The sequence below is a fragment of the Melanerpes formicivorus genome, unplaced genomic scaffold (assembly GCF_026170545.1).
Source record: "Melanerpes formicivorus ecotype bairdi unplaced genomic scaffold, bMelFor1.0.p_v2 SCAF_60, whole genome shotgun sequence".
In the NCBI taxonomy this organism is placed as follows: domain Eukaryota; kingdom Metazoa; phylum Chordata; class Aves; order Piciformes; family Picidae; genus Melanerpes; species Melanerpes formicivorus.
The window spans coordinates 2,459,245-2,478,984 of NW_027142412.1; the positions used below are offsets into that span (position 1 = coordinate 2,459,245).

The 19,740-nt window shown below is 46.3% G+C and overlaps 2 protein-coding genes across 2 annotated transcripts in view; one reads left to right on the forward strand and one right to left on the reverse strand.

Moving 5' to 3' along the window:
* Positions 1-272: 272 nt before the first annotated feature.
* On the reverse strand, positions 273-6,899 carry SPRING1 (SREBF pathway regulator in golgi 1). Its single transcript, XM_068161795.1, has 5 exons — positions 6,568-6,899; positions 5,849-6,005; positions 4,368-4,519; positions 3,778-3,891; positions 273-2,570 (listed from the first exon to the last, which is right to left on the reverse strand). The coding sequence occupies exons 1-5, from the start codon at positions 6,676-6,678 to the stop codon at positions 2,487-2,489; spliced, it is 618 nt and encodes a 205-aa protein (XP_068017896.1). The 5' UTR covers positions 6,679-6,899; the 3' UTR covers positions 273-2,486.
* A 272-nt stretch (positions 6,900-7,171) lies between these two features.
* The window catches only part of RNFT2 (ring finger protein, transmembrane 2), a 32,296-nt gene continuing 19,727 nt past the window's right edge, over positions 7,172-19,740 (forward strand). The window contains exons 1-6 of the mRNA XM_068161797.1: positions 7,172-7,310; positions 7,627-7,803; positions 10,339-10,828; positions 13,361-13,839; positions 14,896-14,972; positions 17,259-17,359. Of these exons, the coding sequence (XP_068017898.1) occupies positions 10,746-10,828; positions 13,361-13,839; positions 14,896-14,972; positions 17,259-17,359 (740 nt within the window). The 5' untranslated portion in view covers positions 7,172-7,310; positions 7,627-7,803; positions 10,339-10,745. The remainder of the gene's footprint in view (positions 7,311-7,626; positions 7,804-10,338; positions 10,829-13,360; positions 13,840-14,895; positions 14,973-17,258; positions 17,360-19,740) is intronic.

The window sequence follows — 19,740 nt, forward strand, 5'->3', positions numbered from 1 at the left end:
CTCACCACATCTTCACAACACGATGCAATCATTTGCATTCCTTTTTCCTGCTTAATCTACTTCTGCAAAGGGCCAGATCTTTCTGTGCACCAGAGAGAAGCACACTCTTTTCATGGACTGAGATGAAATAGATTTCCTGTTTGCCTCCACTTGCTTGCCTTTATCACACATACTCAAGTTAGTGTCCCTCTCTGCTCCACTGCATTCTTCAAACTTAGATTTTGGTATACAGCTGCCATGTAGTTCAAGGAAAGACATGGCAAGAGGCAGTATTTTGTAACAGATCAAATTTTAATGATTTAATACAGAGTACAGACAGTAGTTGAACAGCTCAACAACCAGGGAGGGAGCATGCAGTTTCTGTCTCCTTAAACAGACAATGGTCACAATGCACTTCTGATCACATCTAGGAGAGAAAAGGACCAGGAATTGCCACTGCTGTTGTCCAGATGAGGTTGGTTCTTATGATTTCTTGCAATTCCTTCAATCAGTGGTATCACCTGCTGAGGAATCAATACCAAGATGGAAAAGAAAGCAAGAGCAAGCCATCAGTATCTTGACTCCATCATCTGTGGTGCAAAACCATGAACTGCTGGAATACATCTCAGCAGGACCAATTTGATGGCCTTCCACAAGGAAAACCATAGAAGTGCTGGCACAGGGATCAAGCATCTGTTTAACACTGAGAAGTAACCTCTGCTACCCTCTGAAGACAGCATTTCACACTGCATCTTCACACTGGATCATAACTGCTGCAGCTAGCTGCCATAGGATGGCAGCAAAGGGGAGAAAGATTTTCAGCTGGATAAACTGCTAATGCTAAAGCTTTTAAGCTTTTGGAAAAACCAAGATTTTCAAGAGGATCTGCTGACAGAACCATGATGACTTCTGGGAAAGAACAATGACAACGATTAAAGTGGATTTTATCAGGTGGCTGGCAACACCACTTCTTGTGTATACCACATGTAAGGCAATAGCATTCAACAGATTTTTACACCAGGATGCTCCACCACTGTTCTTGTGGGGTTTTGTGGTTAGCTGGGGTTTGTTGTTGTTGGTTTGGCTTTTTAAGCCTCTGTATACTGTTTAATTTGAGTCAAGAAATAGGAAGTACCGGTTTAAACAAACATACTAAAGTCAAAATCATGGAGGAGGTCAGTGGGGTAAAAACAAGAGAAATGTGGCTCTGCATAACGAAAAGAACAGCATCATTTTGGTCACTTCCCAGGGTCTTGCAGGGAGAACACAAATTTAGTCAGCATTTTACAGGTTCTCTACCTGTCTTTTCTGTGTCATGGGGCCTTAAGAAGGAGACAGTTTAAGTTAAAACTTTAGAGAGCTGGGAGGATTTGTCGGAAAACCAACCCTGGTGTAGTGCCATTCAGACTGATCAGACCAAAACTGCAGAGGAAACAAGTCTGCCAAACAGCAAATCAAAACAGCCATGACTGTGTAATTGAACTTGTGCAACACAGTTGTCCTTGGAGGATGACTTGCCTCATGTTCTGACATTCTACTTCATGCACAAGGACATCATTAAACTGAGGTCCTCGACCAGCTCCACCCTTCTGCCTCCTGCACAACCAGGAGCAAAGCACGCTTGAGTTAGCAAGGCCTGACTGAGTTCAAGCAAACAAATCTCTGGGGCTCCCTGTCAGAGAGTGGACTAGCAGAGAGCTCTTTGTAAGACTAAGGCTCCTCTTTGAGGAAACTGCTGCAGAGTAACAAGGAAAGTGTTTACAGACAATAAACACCCCATCCTAGGCAGATCCCTGCTCTTCTCTCATGCTATGGACAGAGTAACAACTCCATTGGAGTTCTGAATGCTTTAAACTCAATAAGAGGAACAAAAGCACTATAGTGACAAATCCCAACACAATTCCTTTAGACTAAGAAGGAAAAAAAAAACCAACCAATTTTAGTCAGGATCTAAAAATATCCTTTCTACCTGTTGTAACAAAACTGAAAGGCATCAACAACTAGCTATGCAAAGCATCAATACTTTCAGCTAGTAATTCATATAAAATGAATAAATAATCCATCAGTACATATGTAGTGTACACCATGCATGCCAAGAAGTGCTCCAGAGAGAGAGCACAACAGGCATGCTTTACTCTCTACAAGCAAAAACCTCCACCACTCTGGAAGGTCTCTGGACTGCAGTGACACAACTGAACCTTCACATACAGATGCAAAGCTACATTAGGTATTTTTCCCATGGTGTTTTGTAGCCCAGGTTGACTCCATGCACCCCAAAATCCAGAGGAAGTACTCAAAGAAAGGACCAGCACTCCAGTCCAGCTCTAGTACTCTGGTACTCTAAAGCAGATGTGTAACACACTGCAGAAGGTGTGATTCAGGCCCAGAGAACTTAAGTTCCTTGCTAACGCTGTCCACAGGAACAACTTCACACTGAGGCTTTTGTAAAGTAGCAGCTCTTGTCTTGCTGTTTTGGCTCTGAGTCTCCACTTCCTTCCCTTGGTTGCTCAGACAGGCAGAAGCTCTGGGGGATATTCTCCATAGCAGTATTTTGCAATTGGATCTCTATAGGTGTTTTCATGCTGCACACTCTGTCAGGAACAGGAGGAGAAGCTTAAACAACACACACACTGAAAAGATACAGCTCTTCACTGAGGGCCAAGCCCCAGAGCATTTATACATATGCAAAAAACAACCCACATTCTTTTTACATATCAGACTATCATCTGGAGTCAAAGAACACTGCACTCCCAACAACTAAAAGACAGATGCTGTATTGCAGCACTTTAATATTGAACCATACCCAGAACCTCCTTTTCAGGCTACCCAAGGAGGTGGGAATAGATTTGATATTCCAAAAAATCAATGCTTAGGCAGTATCACCAAATGTCCTAAGCAAGCAAGGCATAGTAAAGTTGCTATTTGAGATGTGTGCATTTTCTTGCTAAAGCAGATACTGTTCAGGTACTGTGGGTGAAAACCCCACAGCTTTGGAGACATTTGGAGCTATGTCCTATGTCCTATTGCCGTATTAAATACTTGAGCTGCCTGACACAGGTAGAGCACAGGGAGTTCCACCTAAACAGAAGGAAAGTAATTTGCTCTGAGGGTGCTGGAGCCCTAAAGCAGGCTGCCCTGAGAGGTTGTGAAGCCTCTTTTTCTGGAAAGATTTCAAACTCACCTGGACATTATAATTCTGAGCAACCTGCTGTGGGTGACCCTGCTTTAGCAGGGCAGTTGGACTAGATGACCCCCAAAGGTCTCTTCCAATACCCACCATGCTGGGATTCTGTGACACCTCACCCAGCACTTTCCAAGAGGGCTGAGGCTTCCTTATTAAACCAAAATTTCTAATAAAACCACACAGGTAACAGAAGTTCACCTCTGGCCTTAAAAAGCAAGGAAAAGTTACAGCATATTTTCTGAGTTACTACAGAGATGACTGTCAGCATATGGCAAGTCTGAAAGCATACCATAAAGTAAGTGGCATTCTGAAGCCTCTGGGACCAACTCTCACTGTTCTCACCTTATGAGATCTTCCCCAGAATTCATCCGAGATCTTCAGAGGTCACTGAACTCAGCTAGTCCCTTTTTAGTTTAAGTACCTCTTTTCTAAAGAGAGTGTACAACCTTCCTCCCCTCAAAAATCAGAGCATCGCCTTCAGCTTGGCTCTCAGCCACAGCTTCAGCATTTATGCAAGCACAACAGACCAGCCACTCAGACCAAGCCCCATTTTCCAAAGACACTCCTTGGGAATTTCTCCATTTTTGAGCCCTAGCCACATACTTGTGTCCTACCTGGGATGAAGTCCTACATTTTGCCAGACACAGCTCAAAGTGATCTTCCACTGCCATGAAGAGGTTTTGGAAAGCAATAGCTGCCCGGTTCAAGAACCGTTCCAGGAGATGTTGCTGCAGTTTAGCAAAAAAGACAAAACAAAAAACCCCACAAACAATAAAGATTAATCAAAGCCCACCCTAACCTACACAGCTCAAGTATTAGCAACTCCACTTCAGTATTTCTAGCAGGCACTGAAAGGTTACATCATGGAACCCCTGCAGTAAGATGATCTAAAGAAGGTAACAGAATACAGGGAATTGCTAATTGCAAAACTGATAGTGGCTGAACAGCTTTTCTGCAATCACTTCAGCAAACACAATCCCTCCGAGGCTGAAACATTTTCCAAGCCTCCCAGTATTGCTTCTCAGAGGTGAGCAAGACTAATTCTTTTAAAGCTTTCCATATGGTTCTTGCAGGCTTTCCTCATGCCTTGAAGAAAAGGACTTTCCCCTCTATGGAGAAAAAGCCCTCACAAACAAGCACTTTTTAGCCACTGAGGAAGCTAAGTAGCTGAGAACACCTGAAAAGCAGGAGCAAGTCCTCCCACCTTGCTGGGCTGCAGGCAGCAGGACACACAGTACTCGTAGATGCTGCAGCAGCCATTGGGAAGGCAGCTGTCACAGCTGTACAGCTTAGTGCTGGCCACGTTAACGTTACAACAGCCATTTACCAGCAGGTCCTTCCTCTCACAGATGTAGCCTGAAAAACAAAAACAGTAGTAAAATTGGCAAGATATACTCCTTTGTATGCTCTACACAATTCCAGAGTAAGGATCATGTAACTTCAGAGCAGGTTTATTTCTCATTTAGTAGATGATTTGGCTTATTACTCAATGTGACTTATTACTCACTTTGACTTCAGTCCTGTAGCAATTCTCTGAAATACACTTGGACAATGAGCTGAGTTTCACAGCAGCCTGGTGTTACCTGCACACCCACTGCATACCTGCTCCAACATGCTGTCTATCCAGTAAGAGTATCTGAATGCAGAATATTTAAGTTCTTATTTCTTTGGGGCATAATTCATCGTTGTGATTGGAAGGAGAAAGGTAATTAGGGATGATTGCACTGGAAAAAACGATGACCTACATTCTTTCAATGGGTCTATGTCTAGATAACTCTCTGAATAGTTCTGTATGAAGAGACTTAAATTAATCCATGCAAGATGGTTCTAATATATGTATTGTTGAGTGGAATCCTTAATAGTACAGAACCAGCGTATGTCCCCACAGAATTGTACTACAGCAATGTTAGGCTGTGAAAGAGATCTGTGATTTTAGCCACCTCAGAAGCACAACTCAAGACACTGCAAATCACAGGAGATGTGGTAGTTGTTCTACAGCCTTGATTTCTGGTCAAGAAAGTCCAGTGCCTGAGCAACAAGCACAGTGGAGAAGCATATGCACAGGACAGGAAAGACTCCAAACACTTAGAACTATTTGAGATCCTGCAAGAAATGTCCTCAAGTTGATAAGGGTCAGATAAGCCTCCTAATTGTGACTGAGCAGTAATTATACCAGTCCTGAGCTACCTGCATTCAAGGCCAGATTTCCTTGATTACTCTCCTTAACATATCTGGGCAGGAGGAACACACTACAGAGAGATACCAATAGCTCTGCAAGCAGGACTCAGTGGTTCATTCAATCATAAAATGGTTTGAATTGGAAGGGTCCTTAAAGATCTTCTCATTAAGGTCAATTCCAACTTGAGTTGGAAGGGTTGGAAGGTTGAGTAAATAGAGTTCTTAGAATCTAAGGTAGTCCTGGGAACAGTACAGCTGCACAACCAAGGTACTGCGCCTGAACTGAGCCCAGCTGGACCCCATCCTGCTGCACACAGAGTGGGATCAGCCATACCTGCAGCCACAGCAAAATGACCCAGTCCAAGGATGAAATGCCAACAGCCAAGACTGTGCAGCAAGAATGCCTTAATAAGATCAGTTGTTACTGGGAAGTGCCATCACAACCAGCCAGGCAAAGCAGCATTGGACACTGCAACAGGCAGAATAAATTCTTAGTATCAAGTATACCCAGTTCATCTGTAATGAGGAGCTTCCCCTGCACAGAATTCCTGCACTGGTTACTCAGCTGACTGCTGTTGCCCGCACTGAACTTCACCTTCCACAGGATCGGCTGCTCATGCTCTTGCACCTGGAGGAGATTCCGATCTCTCACTGTCCTCTCTTCCTGCAAGGGAAGACAGCAATGAAACCACACGTACCAGTTCCCTCTGCCGTTCCACTCCACGTGCTTCTGCCACAATTACAAACACGTTGCAAACTCGACAACACAGGAAACTCCAGTGCCCATGGCACCAGCAACAGCTCCTTGGAGGAACGTTTTGCTATGCATGGCATGAAAACAACACAGCCCTGTAAACCAGGGGTACACAAATTCAGCAAAGAATCAGCGACATGGCTGAACTTGGCAACTAAAAGCAGCACATTTTACATTAAGCAACCACAGGTACACCATTTCTCTTTGCTAGTGGAATTAGTCCACAAGGGCTAAGACAGCAGAATGACCAAGTCCATGCGAGATTCCCTTGGAGATATTTTTTCTGCAGTTGTTGGTTCAGAACACTATTGCTGTCAAACACAGTATCAGACATAATTCTTTTATTTAACAAAATAATGCAATAAAATAATTCTTACGGCAACATGTGACGGGAGCACTCGGAGAACAGTTACCCCGGGAGAAAGGATGTCTCAGTCCACCCCCGGCGCACCTCCCGCCAGCGGGCACTGACCTGCTTGAAGGTGCTGGTGAGGAAGTAGACGAGGGAGAGCCCAAAGACGACGCCAAGGACCCAGCGCTTCCTCAGCAGCCGCCGCCACAGCACCGCTCCCCAGGGCACCATGGCGGCGCGACGGGCGGCCCGGCCCTCAGCCCCCCGCCGCCGCCGCGCTCGCCCCAAGCACGGAGTGAGAGGAACGGCAGGGACAGGGCTGATCCGGGACCGGCATCACCGGCTCCGGGGGAAGCGGGATGGGGCAGAAAGAGAGAGCGCGGCTGCGCCCGGCCGAGAGCCCCAAGCGCTGCCGCCGGGCCGGACCTCTCCCCCGCCCCAGCACGGCCCAGCCGCTTCCGCCAGCGGCGGCAGGGGAGGCGGAAGCGGCGACTGTGCGTGAGCGGAGGGGGTGCGGCCACGCCGGGCGAGGGCGGGCTCGGCACCGCGACCCGCGCGGGTAGGTACTGGGGAGCGCGGCTGCTGGGCCGAGTTTGGCTGGGCTGGGCTGGCCTTGCTCCTCCCGGGACCCGGCCTGCCCCCGCCCCGCTCTCGCGCCTCCCGGCACCCGGCCTGCCCCCGCCCCGCTCTCGCGCCTCCCGGCACCCGGCCTGCCCCCGCCCCGCTCTCGCGCCTCCCGGGACCCGGCCTGCCCTCATCCCGCTGCCGCATTTGGCTGCTTACTGGCACCGGGGATTTCCTTCCCCGATCTGACTGGAATGTAAAGGCCTCGCCCGTGTCTCTCTGGGTGTCTAGATATATGTGTACGTGCATAAGGGTATTTAAAGATGTGCTTATTGTGTGTGTATGTATGATTACGTTTATCGGTGTATTTATTATGCACACACGTGTGTATACACAGGGAAGGCAGAGTACAGCCTAGCAGGCACCTGGGGAATGCCTGTGCAGTATGCAGGGCTGTAGGTGCTAGTCCCAGAGGAAACGGCCCTGTTGGATCATACATGCATGAAAGCTTGAAGCTCCTAGGTTTCCTGCTCTTCTCTGTCCTTCCCAAGAAGATGGAGAAGTAAATCTTGCTGTGCTGTGGTGAAAATAACTCTATGCTTGTTCTTCTTACAGATGTCCATGTTTGGTGCTGTGATCCAGGTGCTTTACAGCCAGCTTGAAGGACCTATGATGAGGTTGAGATTTGGATCATCTTGGATTGTCTGAAGGTGTATAAGATGTCTGCATGCTTTTGAGCTTCCCTGTCTCCCACCGTGGCACCTTGCACCTCTGGTTAAACCTCTTGTTCAGGTACTATTCAAAAATGTCCAAGTGTTGCAAGATGAGAACCTTTAACCCAGTAAAGGCCGGGCCAAGCACCCTTTGGAACAGACCATTTAAATTCCATCTGATCTTATGTCTGTAGCTCCCTGGGCAGAATAGATGATTAAATCTCATGAAGTACCTCCTCTTCAGTACTTAGCATTCGTGTCAGTGTCCTCTTCATGGCTATTGCTGAAAGAAAAAGTGTCTCCCCGTAGAACTGCATGTCATCTGGAACATTATTTCACCCCACATTACAATCTAGTAGACTTTTAAGGTCTAGAAGAGAGTGAAGGATTTTCCTAGTTGTAGATTTATCTTAACACTGACTCTAGCTCTCAGCTTGTGGCATGAGGAGGTGGACAAATTTCTTTATGAGCAGTGACCCAAAAGCTCTTCACAGGTAGCACAGTTCTGCCTGCATGGGCCAGCCTGTCTTGGCCTTTTCATTGTGTCTTAATTACTGTTTTGGTTCAAAACCAGAGAGAAAGTCAGGCTAGGATTTAATAATATTTACTGCTGGGAAAGCACAAAAGGTTTCTGCAGCATTGTGTGTTGTTAAAACAAATGCAGCTTTACAAAACCTAGGAACCCCCCAACACTTCTACCATCTATTTTTTATTGTATAAAACTTGCAAATTCTTACAAAACAAGTTTTGGCCCTGACAACACAACACCAAATGAAACTTGTAGGCAGAGATAACTCCCAAATTTTGGTCTATTTTTAAGAGAGTGTTGGTGACCTAAGAGTATCAAAAGACTGTGGTTAGAAATAGGTTTCTAGTACTCCTGATGGCTTCCTGCATCCTCTCCATGTGTTAAAAGCTGTGTTTTCCCTGCCATGTATGATAATGCCAAATTTTATTTACACAGCTACATGTGTGTTTATATTAACTGTCAAGGGGCTCTCCAAAGTTGGCATCTCACAATAAAACCTCCATGTGCTCTGCCAGGGATGCTTCAAATCCACTGTTGTTTCAGTTCAGCCCACTTGGGTTCTTCAAGACTGGATGTTACAAACCAGCAGTCTAGTTTGGAAATGTTGGCATTTTCTTTCTCATCCTGTGACAGTTTCAGTAGAGTTACCTGTGTGATTTAACTGCAAGACTCTTCTTTCACTGTTGTGGAACTTAAGGGCAAACTAATTGTACTTTTGCTGCAGGTGTATGTGGTAAGCACAGCTGTCTGGTTTTACACTGTGAACTGCAGGATTTGGGCTTTATTAAGGGATACCATCTGGATTTAATGCAAGTTTGCATGGGCTAGTGGGTCAGGGGCAGTGAAGAATATGAATGAGAAGGTTAAAATGGGGGGGAATAAATATTCTCTATTTTCTACTTCTCAGCTCTTTTCTACTTCCTTAGCTGAGAAGTGTTCTCAGAGCCTTTACAGAATACAGGGATAGGGCTGTACATTTATTTACATATATTCACACAGCATGGAGTCATAGAATGCCAGGTTGGAAGAGACCTCAGGGATCATCTGGTCCAGCCTTTCTAGGTAATAGAGTTCAAAGGAGATGGCCCATCAGCCTTCAGCTTTGCCTGAAGCAGATGGGGAAAGGTCCTCTGCTAATACAAAATAATTCATGCATGGAAAAAAGTCACTGTCTGTTTCTTAGTAGCAATATTTGCATAAGCAGAATGCTACAAATAATGTTGTAGCTGGTGATGTTCAGAACTATTTAGAGCCTTTTAGGTTTTGTTCAGTTCTTACAGAATCATAGAATGATTTGGATTGGAAGGGCCCTTAAAGATCTTCTAGTTCTGAGCCCGTGCCACAGGCAGGGTCACTTCCCACTAGTCCAGGCTGCTCAAGGCCTTATCCAACCTGACCTTGAATGTCTATAATAGTCTAGGGCTGAGTAGGATCAGAGTGGTGGAGTCACTGTCACTGGAGGTGTTTAGGAGCACAGCAACCCCAGGCAGTGCTACAGGCTGGGGTCAGAGTGGCTGGAGAGCAGCCAGGAAGGGAGGGACCTGGGAGCACTGGTCGATGGTAGGCTGAACATGAGCCTGCAGTGTGCCCAGGCAGCCAAGAGGGCCAATGGCACCCTGGCCTGCATCAGGAACAGTGTGGCCAGCAGGAGCAGGGAGGTCATTCTGCCCCTGTACTCAGCTCTGGTTAGGCCACACCTTGAGTCCTGTGTCCAGTTCTGGGCCCCTCAGTTTAGGAAGGAGGTTGACTTGCTGGAACTTAGACACTACAAAGCAGACATTTAAATAACTAAATAAACACCTTCTCTCCCTGTTTCAGAGTAGTTTCTGAAGTTAACACCATTTCAATGCCCATTTCCCACTCCAGGCCTTACTTTGTTGATGCTGACAGCTCCAGAATGAGTGGGGCAGAACGTGTGATCCTTTGCATATATGCAGATTATTGGTGACCCCTGTGCAGAGTTTGCTAATGGCATTTCTCAGGTTTCAAAGGAGTTAGTTGCTTATTAAAAAGAATATTGTCATGGTCTGATTGCATTTTCTCACTCAAAGTGTTTATACATTTTCTCTTTCTCCTCCCTCTCAGTTTTGCTTTCCAAAGCAAGTGTCTTCAGGGAAGGAAGAAGGGATTTCATTTCCAGAGAGTGTGTGTTGATTCACATGTCACATCAAGAGCTACCCTGTTACTTGTCCTCAAGTCCTTCCTCAGAAGGTGTCTTCACAGAGCTGCACACCCCTTGAGACTCCCACACTCTGCTGAAGGAGATCTGACTGAGTCCTGCCCTGCGTGGAGACCTGTGCTTGTGTGCTTCTGTTTGCCAGTTGGAAGTTGTTTCCCCAAAACTCTCCTAAGAGACAAATGCAAGCTGGAGGTGCTCTGTCAGAGCAGCAGATGGTTTGTGCCAGCCATGTCCCCAGCCAAGTGGGTTCCACAGCCCTCTGACTGCGTGGGCCTTTGGTAGTCACGCTGGGATTTGCTGACCTGCACCGTTGATGTTGAGCGTGTTGTGCTTTAGGGTTTTGAGGAAAATGCAGAGACGACACAGCAGCAACACTGACAACCTTCCCCCTGAAAGGTACAGCTCCTGCCTTCTTTTTCCCTCCCTTTTTGTCTCCAGAGGGGACTTTTCAGATTGAAGTGTGTGGTGTGTTTCAGAAATGAAAGGTCAAAGCTGAGAAAGGCAGGTACTGCATGGAATTGTAGGGCCACAGCATGGTTTAGGTTGGAAGGGACCTTTAAAGGCCATCCAGTTCAACCCCCTGCAGTCAGCAGGGACATCTGCAACTAGGGCAGGTTGCTCAGAGCCCTCAACAGCCTGACCTGGAATGATTCTATGGGGTATCTCCTACCTCTCTGGGCCAGACTCTCACCACCCTCAGTGTCAAACATTTCTCCCTTCTCTCCAGTCTGAATTTCCTTCTTTTAGTTCCAAACCATCACCCCTTGTCCTGTCACAACAGGGCTTGCTCAAAACTCTGTCCTCAGCTTTCTGATTGGCCCCTTGAAGGTACTGAAAGGGCATTAGAAGGTCTCACTGGAGCCTTCTTGCTGAGCAACCTCAACTCTCTCCGCCTGTCTTCATAGGAAAGGTGTCACCATGCATGTAGTCAGCCAGGCTTTTTGCTCCATTTAGGGGCAGATTTACTTTCCTCCTTGCTGTCAGTTATCAGCTGCTACCACCTGATCCAGTCTCCTGATCCAGTATGGGACTTATGGGGAGAGTTGACTTAGCATGAGCAGAATGTTTTGGAGCTCTAGAAGTGAGATTTGTGGCACAGCTCAGGGATCCTGAGCACTGTCTGAAAGGATTGATCAACACAGGCTGTTTACACTAGTTTTTTGTTAAGGTGTGTTAAAAGTCTGCTGGGCTGAAGCTCACAACTAATATGACTTAGTATATGCTAAAGATTTTGAGTGATCCTTCACATCATCTATCATTGTATATATCAATACTTAGGAGTAGAATACCTCCAATTCACTTCTGTAATTACAGTATCAGCAAGGGAGCTTGGCCACTGTTGTTGTTGTTCTGGTACTCAATATTCATCTGTGCTTTCCCAGAGTTAGAGCTTGACCTCTCTTCTTTTTTTGCTCCAAAGAAGAAACTAATCTAATTAAGGCAAAGATGGAACTAACAAATTTCATTGCTCTACCTGAGCTGAGACTAAAGTGAAAGACCATTACTAAATACTTCTTAGTGGATTTGCAAATAGAGGTGAAGCTTGATGTCCTCACCACTTCTGGCAGGGTGCCATTCTCTATTTCAAGTAAAGTAATATCCAATATGCCCAAGCCCCTGTGCACTCTGTGGAGCTGATATCAGCAGGCAAGGCTGGGGCTTGAGACACATAAGATGCTGTGTGGGCCCTCTCATCAGCAGTGTAGAGCTCTCTTGAGTCTGTGCAGACTTATTAGGCACTTCAGGGTGTGTTTTATAGGAGCAGTGTCTGTTATTAAGTGCAAAAGCAGAGTAATGTATTTGCTGTGAAGTAACTGACTTCAGAGTAATGTCAGTAAATGCTTATGGGTTTTATGAGGGTAAATACATATTGTCAGCAGCAGGCTGGAGTGAAATGCTGTTGCCACTGATCTTCACTTCTCTTATCTTCAACAGACTCAACAATTTCATCCTTGTTTATCTATGTTTAAATGTGTCCCTGAATAATTCCTTCCTGCTGAAAGCATAGTGGGATATCCTGCTTGTGTTGTTCCAAACAATATCTGTGTCCTTATCTGTGCTGGGGTACACCCAATTTGTTTGTTATGTTCCCAGACATAAATACTGTCAATTTGTGCCCCTGTCTTCTGTATACATCCCTGAATTGTAATGCTAGGTGTAAATCCAAGATCTGGTTGATGAACATTTTGATCCAGAAAGAGGTGTGCAAGGTGGTGTTGACTTGATTCCATGCTGGAGCCTGTGGAGAGGGATTTGGAATGGGGTGTAGCTATACAAAGCCTTATTGGGAGTTTACTTAGGGGAAAATATTCCCAGAAAGGTTGGAAGCTGTCTCCAGGGTGAGATGAAGGGCAGTGTTCTGTGCCCTGTAAGGTGCTTGGGGAGGCTTTTTAGCCCAAGAGAGAGAAGGGGTTAACGGCCCCCTCTGTATGTGCCTGCCTGTGCTGTCTCAGCTTGTGACCACTGCTTCTAAAGTTAGAGATCCCCAAGGATTAAAACCAAGAGAGACCAAAGCTCTGCAACACACATTATTTACTAGTTTTTCCTCTTGCTGAGCTTCACTTATTCTTTACTCTCCTTTTGCAAGTTAGAGAGCTGTTTGCTGCCTGCCAGATGTTGAGTTTGGTATCAGATACATTATTTCTATGGCTCCTCCAGAAGTAAAGGGGGTGTTTGGGAGCTCTGTTCCTTAAAGGAAGAGTCAGTACTTAAGAATTACTCTTAATCCCTATTTTAGGAGTCTGGTTTCTAGCCTTTAGTTCTGCAACTCTGACTTTCCAACAGCAAACAGAGGGAAAAGCATCCATCACTTGGAGACCTACATCCTCTGGTAGTGTGTCAGGAGCTGACTGCAGTCAGAAGTGGGCTTAAAGACTGACAAGTTCTGTTTTTGTTGAATCACTTTCCCTTGATCTCCATCCTCTGCAGAAACAGGAGCCAAACAGTCAGTTCTGAAACCAGCGTGGATGAGAGTGGAGTTTTTGAAAGTCTGAAGGCTGAAGCTTCCTCTCCACAGCAGCTGTTCTCAGGCCTGGCAGGTATCCCATCGGGCACCATCACAGCCACGCCATTCCAGTCAGGTTTGGTGCTGGGCTCTTCAGCAGGAGGTGGAGAAGTGTTCATTCAGATGCCAGCCCCAAGGGAGGAAGGGAGCAGCCGTGCAGAAGGAGCTCCGTTTCACCACCGGCAGTCGGCTCATCACTTCCACCACGGCCATCACCGGGGCTCCTCCCTGCTGCACATGGCGGGAGGGGACCGCCACGGGCACGCCGAGGAAGGCAGCGAGGAGCAAGCTGGAACTCCAGCCCCAGCTCTGTCAGAGTTAAAAGCTGTGATTGGTTGGCTGCAGAAGGGACTCCCCTTCATCCTAATCCTGCTGGCTAAAGTTTGTTTCCAGCACAAGCTTGGTAAGCATCTCTATTTTTTGGATTCTGAGTGTATCAGAGAGTGGTTTAGGAAGCTCTATCATGCTGGGATGTCTGATACGTTTATCTGCATGCCAGTGTCTAGAGGTAGTCTAGCATGAAGGGGACATATTCAAATGCATGAGATAATGCATTTGATAAATTCACTCTACTTTCAGTCCAAGCTGTTTTCAGCTGTGTCAATCCCATCTGTTTCCTGTCCTGACCTGTGGGAGACCAATTCTGTTCCTTTCCCTAATCTCTCCTTGGCATTCCTGTAGGGGCTGAGGGAAGATATCAAGGGTTCTCCATCAGACCTCTCACACTAGTGATTAGCAAAGGCTCCTGTGTAGCACAGAAAGGTTCAGAGGGATGGGACTCCTGTATAGCTGGAGGGATGATAGCTGTGAAATCAAACAGCATCAGAAGTGTGTCTTAAGGTGTTCAGAGCTCCCTGAAGAATATGTCTATCCAGCATCTTTTGTCCTCTCAGTGGGCATGTAAAATCTATTGATCTAATCTTCCTCTTGCTACAAAATTGTATGTGTGCCTTGTCTGAGGATCCTTACTCATTCTGGGAGTAGTGTACTGAGATTATCACAAAACATGGAAGCCAATAATGCTTGAGCTTAGTCCTGCAGCTCTGCCAGGATTCCCAAAACCAGATATTGATTCATGTCTGCAACAGCTCACTCTTTGGACCTAGTATGAGAAATGGTGTGCCCAACAAGAGCTGCTAAGCTGCTGTTGTAATGCAGTCATCTAGATGAGTTCTGTTAGCAGAGTACAGCCACCACTTCTGTACTCCTTCAGGCCAGAACTAGAGAACCAGAGCAGAGTGTCTGGACTGGGCTGGGTGGCAAATGATTCATTTCCATTGACCTTGAATTTGACCTTGATATCACGAGTCCAGACTACCCTATTTTCATTGCCTATATATTTGAATTCCTGGTGCATCCAGAGCAGCACCCAGTAATTTTTTTCTGTAAGCTTGGGATGCTGAAATGAAGTGGCTTAGGCCTGAGGCTGCTGCTGCTCTGACAGTGCCTCTCCCTGCAGGCATCGCCATGTGCATCGGCATGGCCAGCACCTTCGCCTACGCCAACTCCACGCTCCGAGAGCAGGTTGCTCTGAAGGTGAGTACAGCATCTCACTCCCTTACTCTCCCAGACAGCTTCACTGCTTGTATGCAAAACCATCTCTGCTGGCTTTTCTTTTGCTGTGTAGGGCTGAATGTCATGATATGCCTACAGACTGGTCAGAATAAGGACACCAAGGTGTAATCCTCACTTCCTTCTCCTCCTCCTTCTCTCCATCGATGCTTGCCTACAGTTTCCGTTTTCCTCACAACAAAACAGAGGAAGGATCAGTGATATTGTCATCTGCTTCTGGCTCTGCCACTGGCTGGCAGTGCATCAGAATCATAGCATTGTTTTGATTTGAAACGACCTCTAAGATCACTGACTCCAGTCACTGACCTAAAACCACCATTGGCACTAAACCATGTTCCAAAGTGCCATGGCCACACATTTCTTGAACACCTCCAGGGATGGTGACTCCACCACCTCTCTGGGCAGCCTGTTCCAATGCCTGACCACTCTTTGGGTACAGAAATTTTTCCTAAGTTCCAACCTAGCCCTCCCCTGGCACCATTACAGGCCTTTTCCTCCCATGCTATCTCCTGATACTAAAGAGACTGCAAGCACTTCTCTGCACCTTAGTTTCCCAGTATGCACAGCAGAGATGCTGGACCCCATTTCACTAGGCAGGGGTGAGATTAAGTTTATTAGCATTTAGATCATGCTTTGAGATGTTCAGCTGAAGGATTTTGCAGATGCACATAATGCTCTGTTTATAATACATTTTGGATATGAAGAACCTAGCAGATCTTTTCAGATCTGATGCTCTTCAGTGCCAGGAGAATACTTCACCAGCACTAAAAGCACCAGACTAGAATTGGTTTTGGGGAAAAAATTCCATGGGTGACACAAGTCAGCAATGGAATAAATGGGACAGGATGCTGAATGAACAGACAGACTGCACAATCATGCAATAGATTGCTGTTGCCTTGCTCTTTGCCCCTCTGTCTTTCCAGCAGTGTGCCCCTTAATCTGCCTGCTTTAAATCTCAGCCTCACATCCCTGGCTGTTGAATAGCTGTAAAGAGCTGGTGTCTTAATAAATCAGCTCACAAGGAAAATGCTAGGGGCTTTCCTCCCAGGGGGAAAATTTACTTTCCAAAGTCACACTGGGCCAAGACCCAGGAAAGCTCTTCTGTCATCCAGCTTCCCTCTATAATGTCTTTTGAAATGCACAATTTGCACTTCTCAGGAACTTCAGTTATTTCTGCACTTGAAAAATGCATGTTCTAGAACCTCCACACATTCAGCTAACATTCCTATGTGCTACATGTACTGGTGGGTTATAGAATCATAGAATAGTGGTGGGTTGGAAGGGACCTTCAAGATCATCCAGTTCCAACCCCCACCCCATGGTCAGGGACGCCTTCCATTAGACCAGGTTGCTCAGGGCCTCATCTAACCTGGCCTTGAACACCTCCAGGGAGGGAGTAGCCACAACCTGCCTGGGCAACGACTTCCAGTGTCTCACCACCCTCACTGGAAAGAATTTCTTCCTAATCTCCAATCTAAATCTGCCCTTCTCAAGCTTCAATCCATTCCTCCTTGTCCTGTCACTACAAGCTCCTGTGAAAAGTCCCTTATTTTATGTTTGACTTTGCTGAGTCTTCTTCTAAGTGACTTTGGATCTGTTTGTGAAAAACCCCTTTTGCTGAAGTGTCATTCCCAGCAGGTGAGAGCTCAGAATTCCAAGACAATACATGGGACTGATGTTTTGCTCATCTGCTTGTCAAACTGCATGTTTAATATCAGGAGAGTTTAGGGGGCTCAGGAAAGATCCTAACTTGGAAAAGTGCATTCTGCAAGTGAGGCTGCCATTTTCAGTTAATGATGTCAACTGATTTCTCTGAAGTTACTTCATTTGAAAAGGTTACATTTCTGCTTGTGTTTCATAGTCATAGAACTGTTTGGGTTGGAAAAGCCCTCTGAGATCATCCAGTCCAACCATCCAACACCACCATGGCTATTAAGCCATGTCCCAAAGTGCCATGTCTGCATGTTTCTTGAACACCTCCAGGGATAGAGACTCCACCACCTCCCTGGGCAGCCTCTGCCAATGCCTGATCAGGAATGAATTTTCCTGATTTCCTGCCTAAATCTCCCCTGTGTATCTTTACCTAGCAGCCTATTTCTGAGTCTTAATCCTATGTAAAACAAAGAAATTACTGGACACTTAGCTGCATGTTTATGTCCTCTGGGTTGGTCTTGCTTTTTGATTAAGTGAAGGCTTGGCATGACTCATGAGTCTTGGAATTAACCTTCTCTGCTTCTTTTTCCCACTCAGGAGAAGAGATCAGTGTTGGTTGTCTTCTGGATCCTGGCCTTTCTCACTGGAAACACCTTGTACTTGCTCTACACATTCAGCTCTCAGCAGCTGTACAACAGGTGGGCAAAATTTGCAGTGTAGGTGATGGAAGTAGTGGGGAATTGCCAGGGAGGAGCAGAGGGAAGCCCGCTTTTCCCCACACTTTAGGAATAAGTGTGAACAGTCAAGAGTTATACTGCCCTTGTTACATCTTTGAGGTACTTCCAAGGGAGGAAAATGTGTGCATCACCTCCATCTATTGGTAGGCCTGTGCTCCTGGCAATAGATCATAGGATCTTAGAATGGTAGGAGCTGGAAGGGACCTCTAGATATTGAGTCAAATTCCTCTGCCAAAGCAGGGCCACCCAGGGCAGGTCACACAGGAACACGTCCAGATAGGTCTTGAAAGTCTCCAGAGAAGAAGGCTCCACAACCTCTCTCTGGGCAGCCTGCTCCAGGGCTCCAGCACCCTCACACCAAAGAAGTTTCTCCCCAGGTGGAGGTGGAACTTCCTGGGTTCCAGCTTATCGCTGTTGTTCCTTGTGACTGGGCACCGCCAAGAAGAGCCTGGCACCTTCAGCTTGACACCCACCCCTCAGGTATTTATAGACATTGATAAGATTTCCCCTCAGCCTTCTCCTCTCCAGACTAAACAGCCCCAGGTCTCTCAGTATTTCTTCCTAGCAGAGGAAGCCTCTTAGCCTCTGTTGGACTCTCCAGTAGATCTCTCTCTCTCTTGAACTGGAGAGACCAAACTGGGTACAAGACTCCAGGTAATGACATAAGCAGGGTCTAAATGGGCCAAGGTGTGATGATGCACCACAGTGCTACTGCTTGAAACATGCACACCTGCTGCTTTCTTATGTACTGAAGGTGGAGACTTTTTTATAGTGGGACTTCTGCATTTCCATTCTGACCACTGTGACTGAACATAAAGAGCAGGTGTTGGAAGCAGATAAGAAACTGACCCACTGGTTTTCCTCTTCTTATAATGTTTTCTCTTCAACCTATCAAGCTTTGAGTATATTACTGGAGATTAAATAGTGGAACTTAACCTCAGTGTCCTCAGGCTTAGAGGCACTTGGATCTGATTAAGATAGCCTCCAGTTTCAGAGCAGTCCTCAAACGCAGGAAAGTTGGTACCCATGGATTTGGCTCAGTACTATCCCTGCTTATTACAAAACAGGGATTAAGTGACAGATAGGAAGCAAAGCTACAGAACTTAAGTAGAATAAATTGGAAGAACTGGAGCAATATCAAACCCTGAGAAAGTAGCTGTGATATTATTATCTAAACCCCTATGAATTATCCTCCCAATGAAAAATGCTGTTTGTCCCACTGAAGGGGATTTAGCACTTCAGACTGAAAATAAACTGTGTGCAACATGCATCATCTTATGGCTAGATGGCTCTTGGGTATGTGTTTTGAGTCACTTTTTTCATTGCCTTCCCTGCTTCTTCCCACCAATAATGTCTATGCAGTGAAAGAGTCAAGGGCTGCCCCCACCACCCAGCTGTCCTTTGGAATTGCCTCAGTGTATTTGGGATTGATCATTGGAAAGCTGTGTGTGTAAATGCTCCTAGAAAGGGGGAGAGAAGAGAAGGCTTCTTGTGATAGCATGGGAATGGATTGAAGCTTGAGGAGGGGAGATCTAGACTGGAGATTAGGAAGGAATTCTTTCCAGTGAGGGTGGTGAGACGCTGGAACAGGTTGCCCAGGGAGGTTGTGGATGCTTTCTCCCTGGAGGTGTTCAAGGCCATGGAATGGCTCAGGTTGGAAAGGACCTTAGAGATCATCTACTCCAACCTCCCTGCCATGGACAGGACTTGGATCAAGGCTTCATCCAAGCCAGAGAAGGACCAGAAAGATGATCCAAGGGCTGGAACACCTCTTCTATGAGGATAAGCTGAGAGAGCTGGGGTGCTTCAACGTGGAGAAAGCTCAAGTGGGACCTCAGAGCTGCCTCCCAATACCTGAAGGGAACCTGCAGGAGGTCTGGAGAGAACCTTTTCATAAGGGTGTCTAGAGAAATGACATGGTGGAGTGGTTTGAAACTGAGAGAGGGTAGGTTGAGACTGGAGTTTAGAAAGAAGTTCTGTGTGAGGGTGGTGAGATTCTGGAATAGGTTGCAAGGGTGGTTGTGGATGCCCCCTTCCTGGAGGTGTTCAGGAGTTTCAGCAAATTGAGGCCATCCTAAGCATTTTTTACAGCATCATTTATCAGCAGTGAGCAGCCTGGGCAACAGCTTCACTGAGGGTCCTGTTCTTGCAAGTGTTGTGCTGCTGTCTTGCTTGAGCTACTGTATCTACTGCTTGCTGTGTGGGGACCTGGGAGTATTCACAAGGCAGGCCTGGGCACTTAGAAATCGCTGCTTTGGTTTCATTTCTTTCTGGCTTATTTTTCATTTCCTGAATGATTTACTTTTTGTTTGTTTCTAGTGCATGAACAGTGGTAAAGTCTC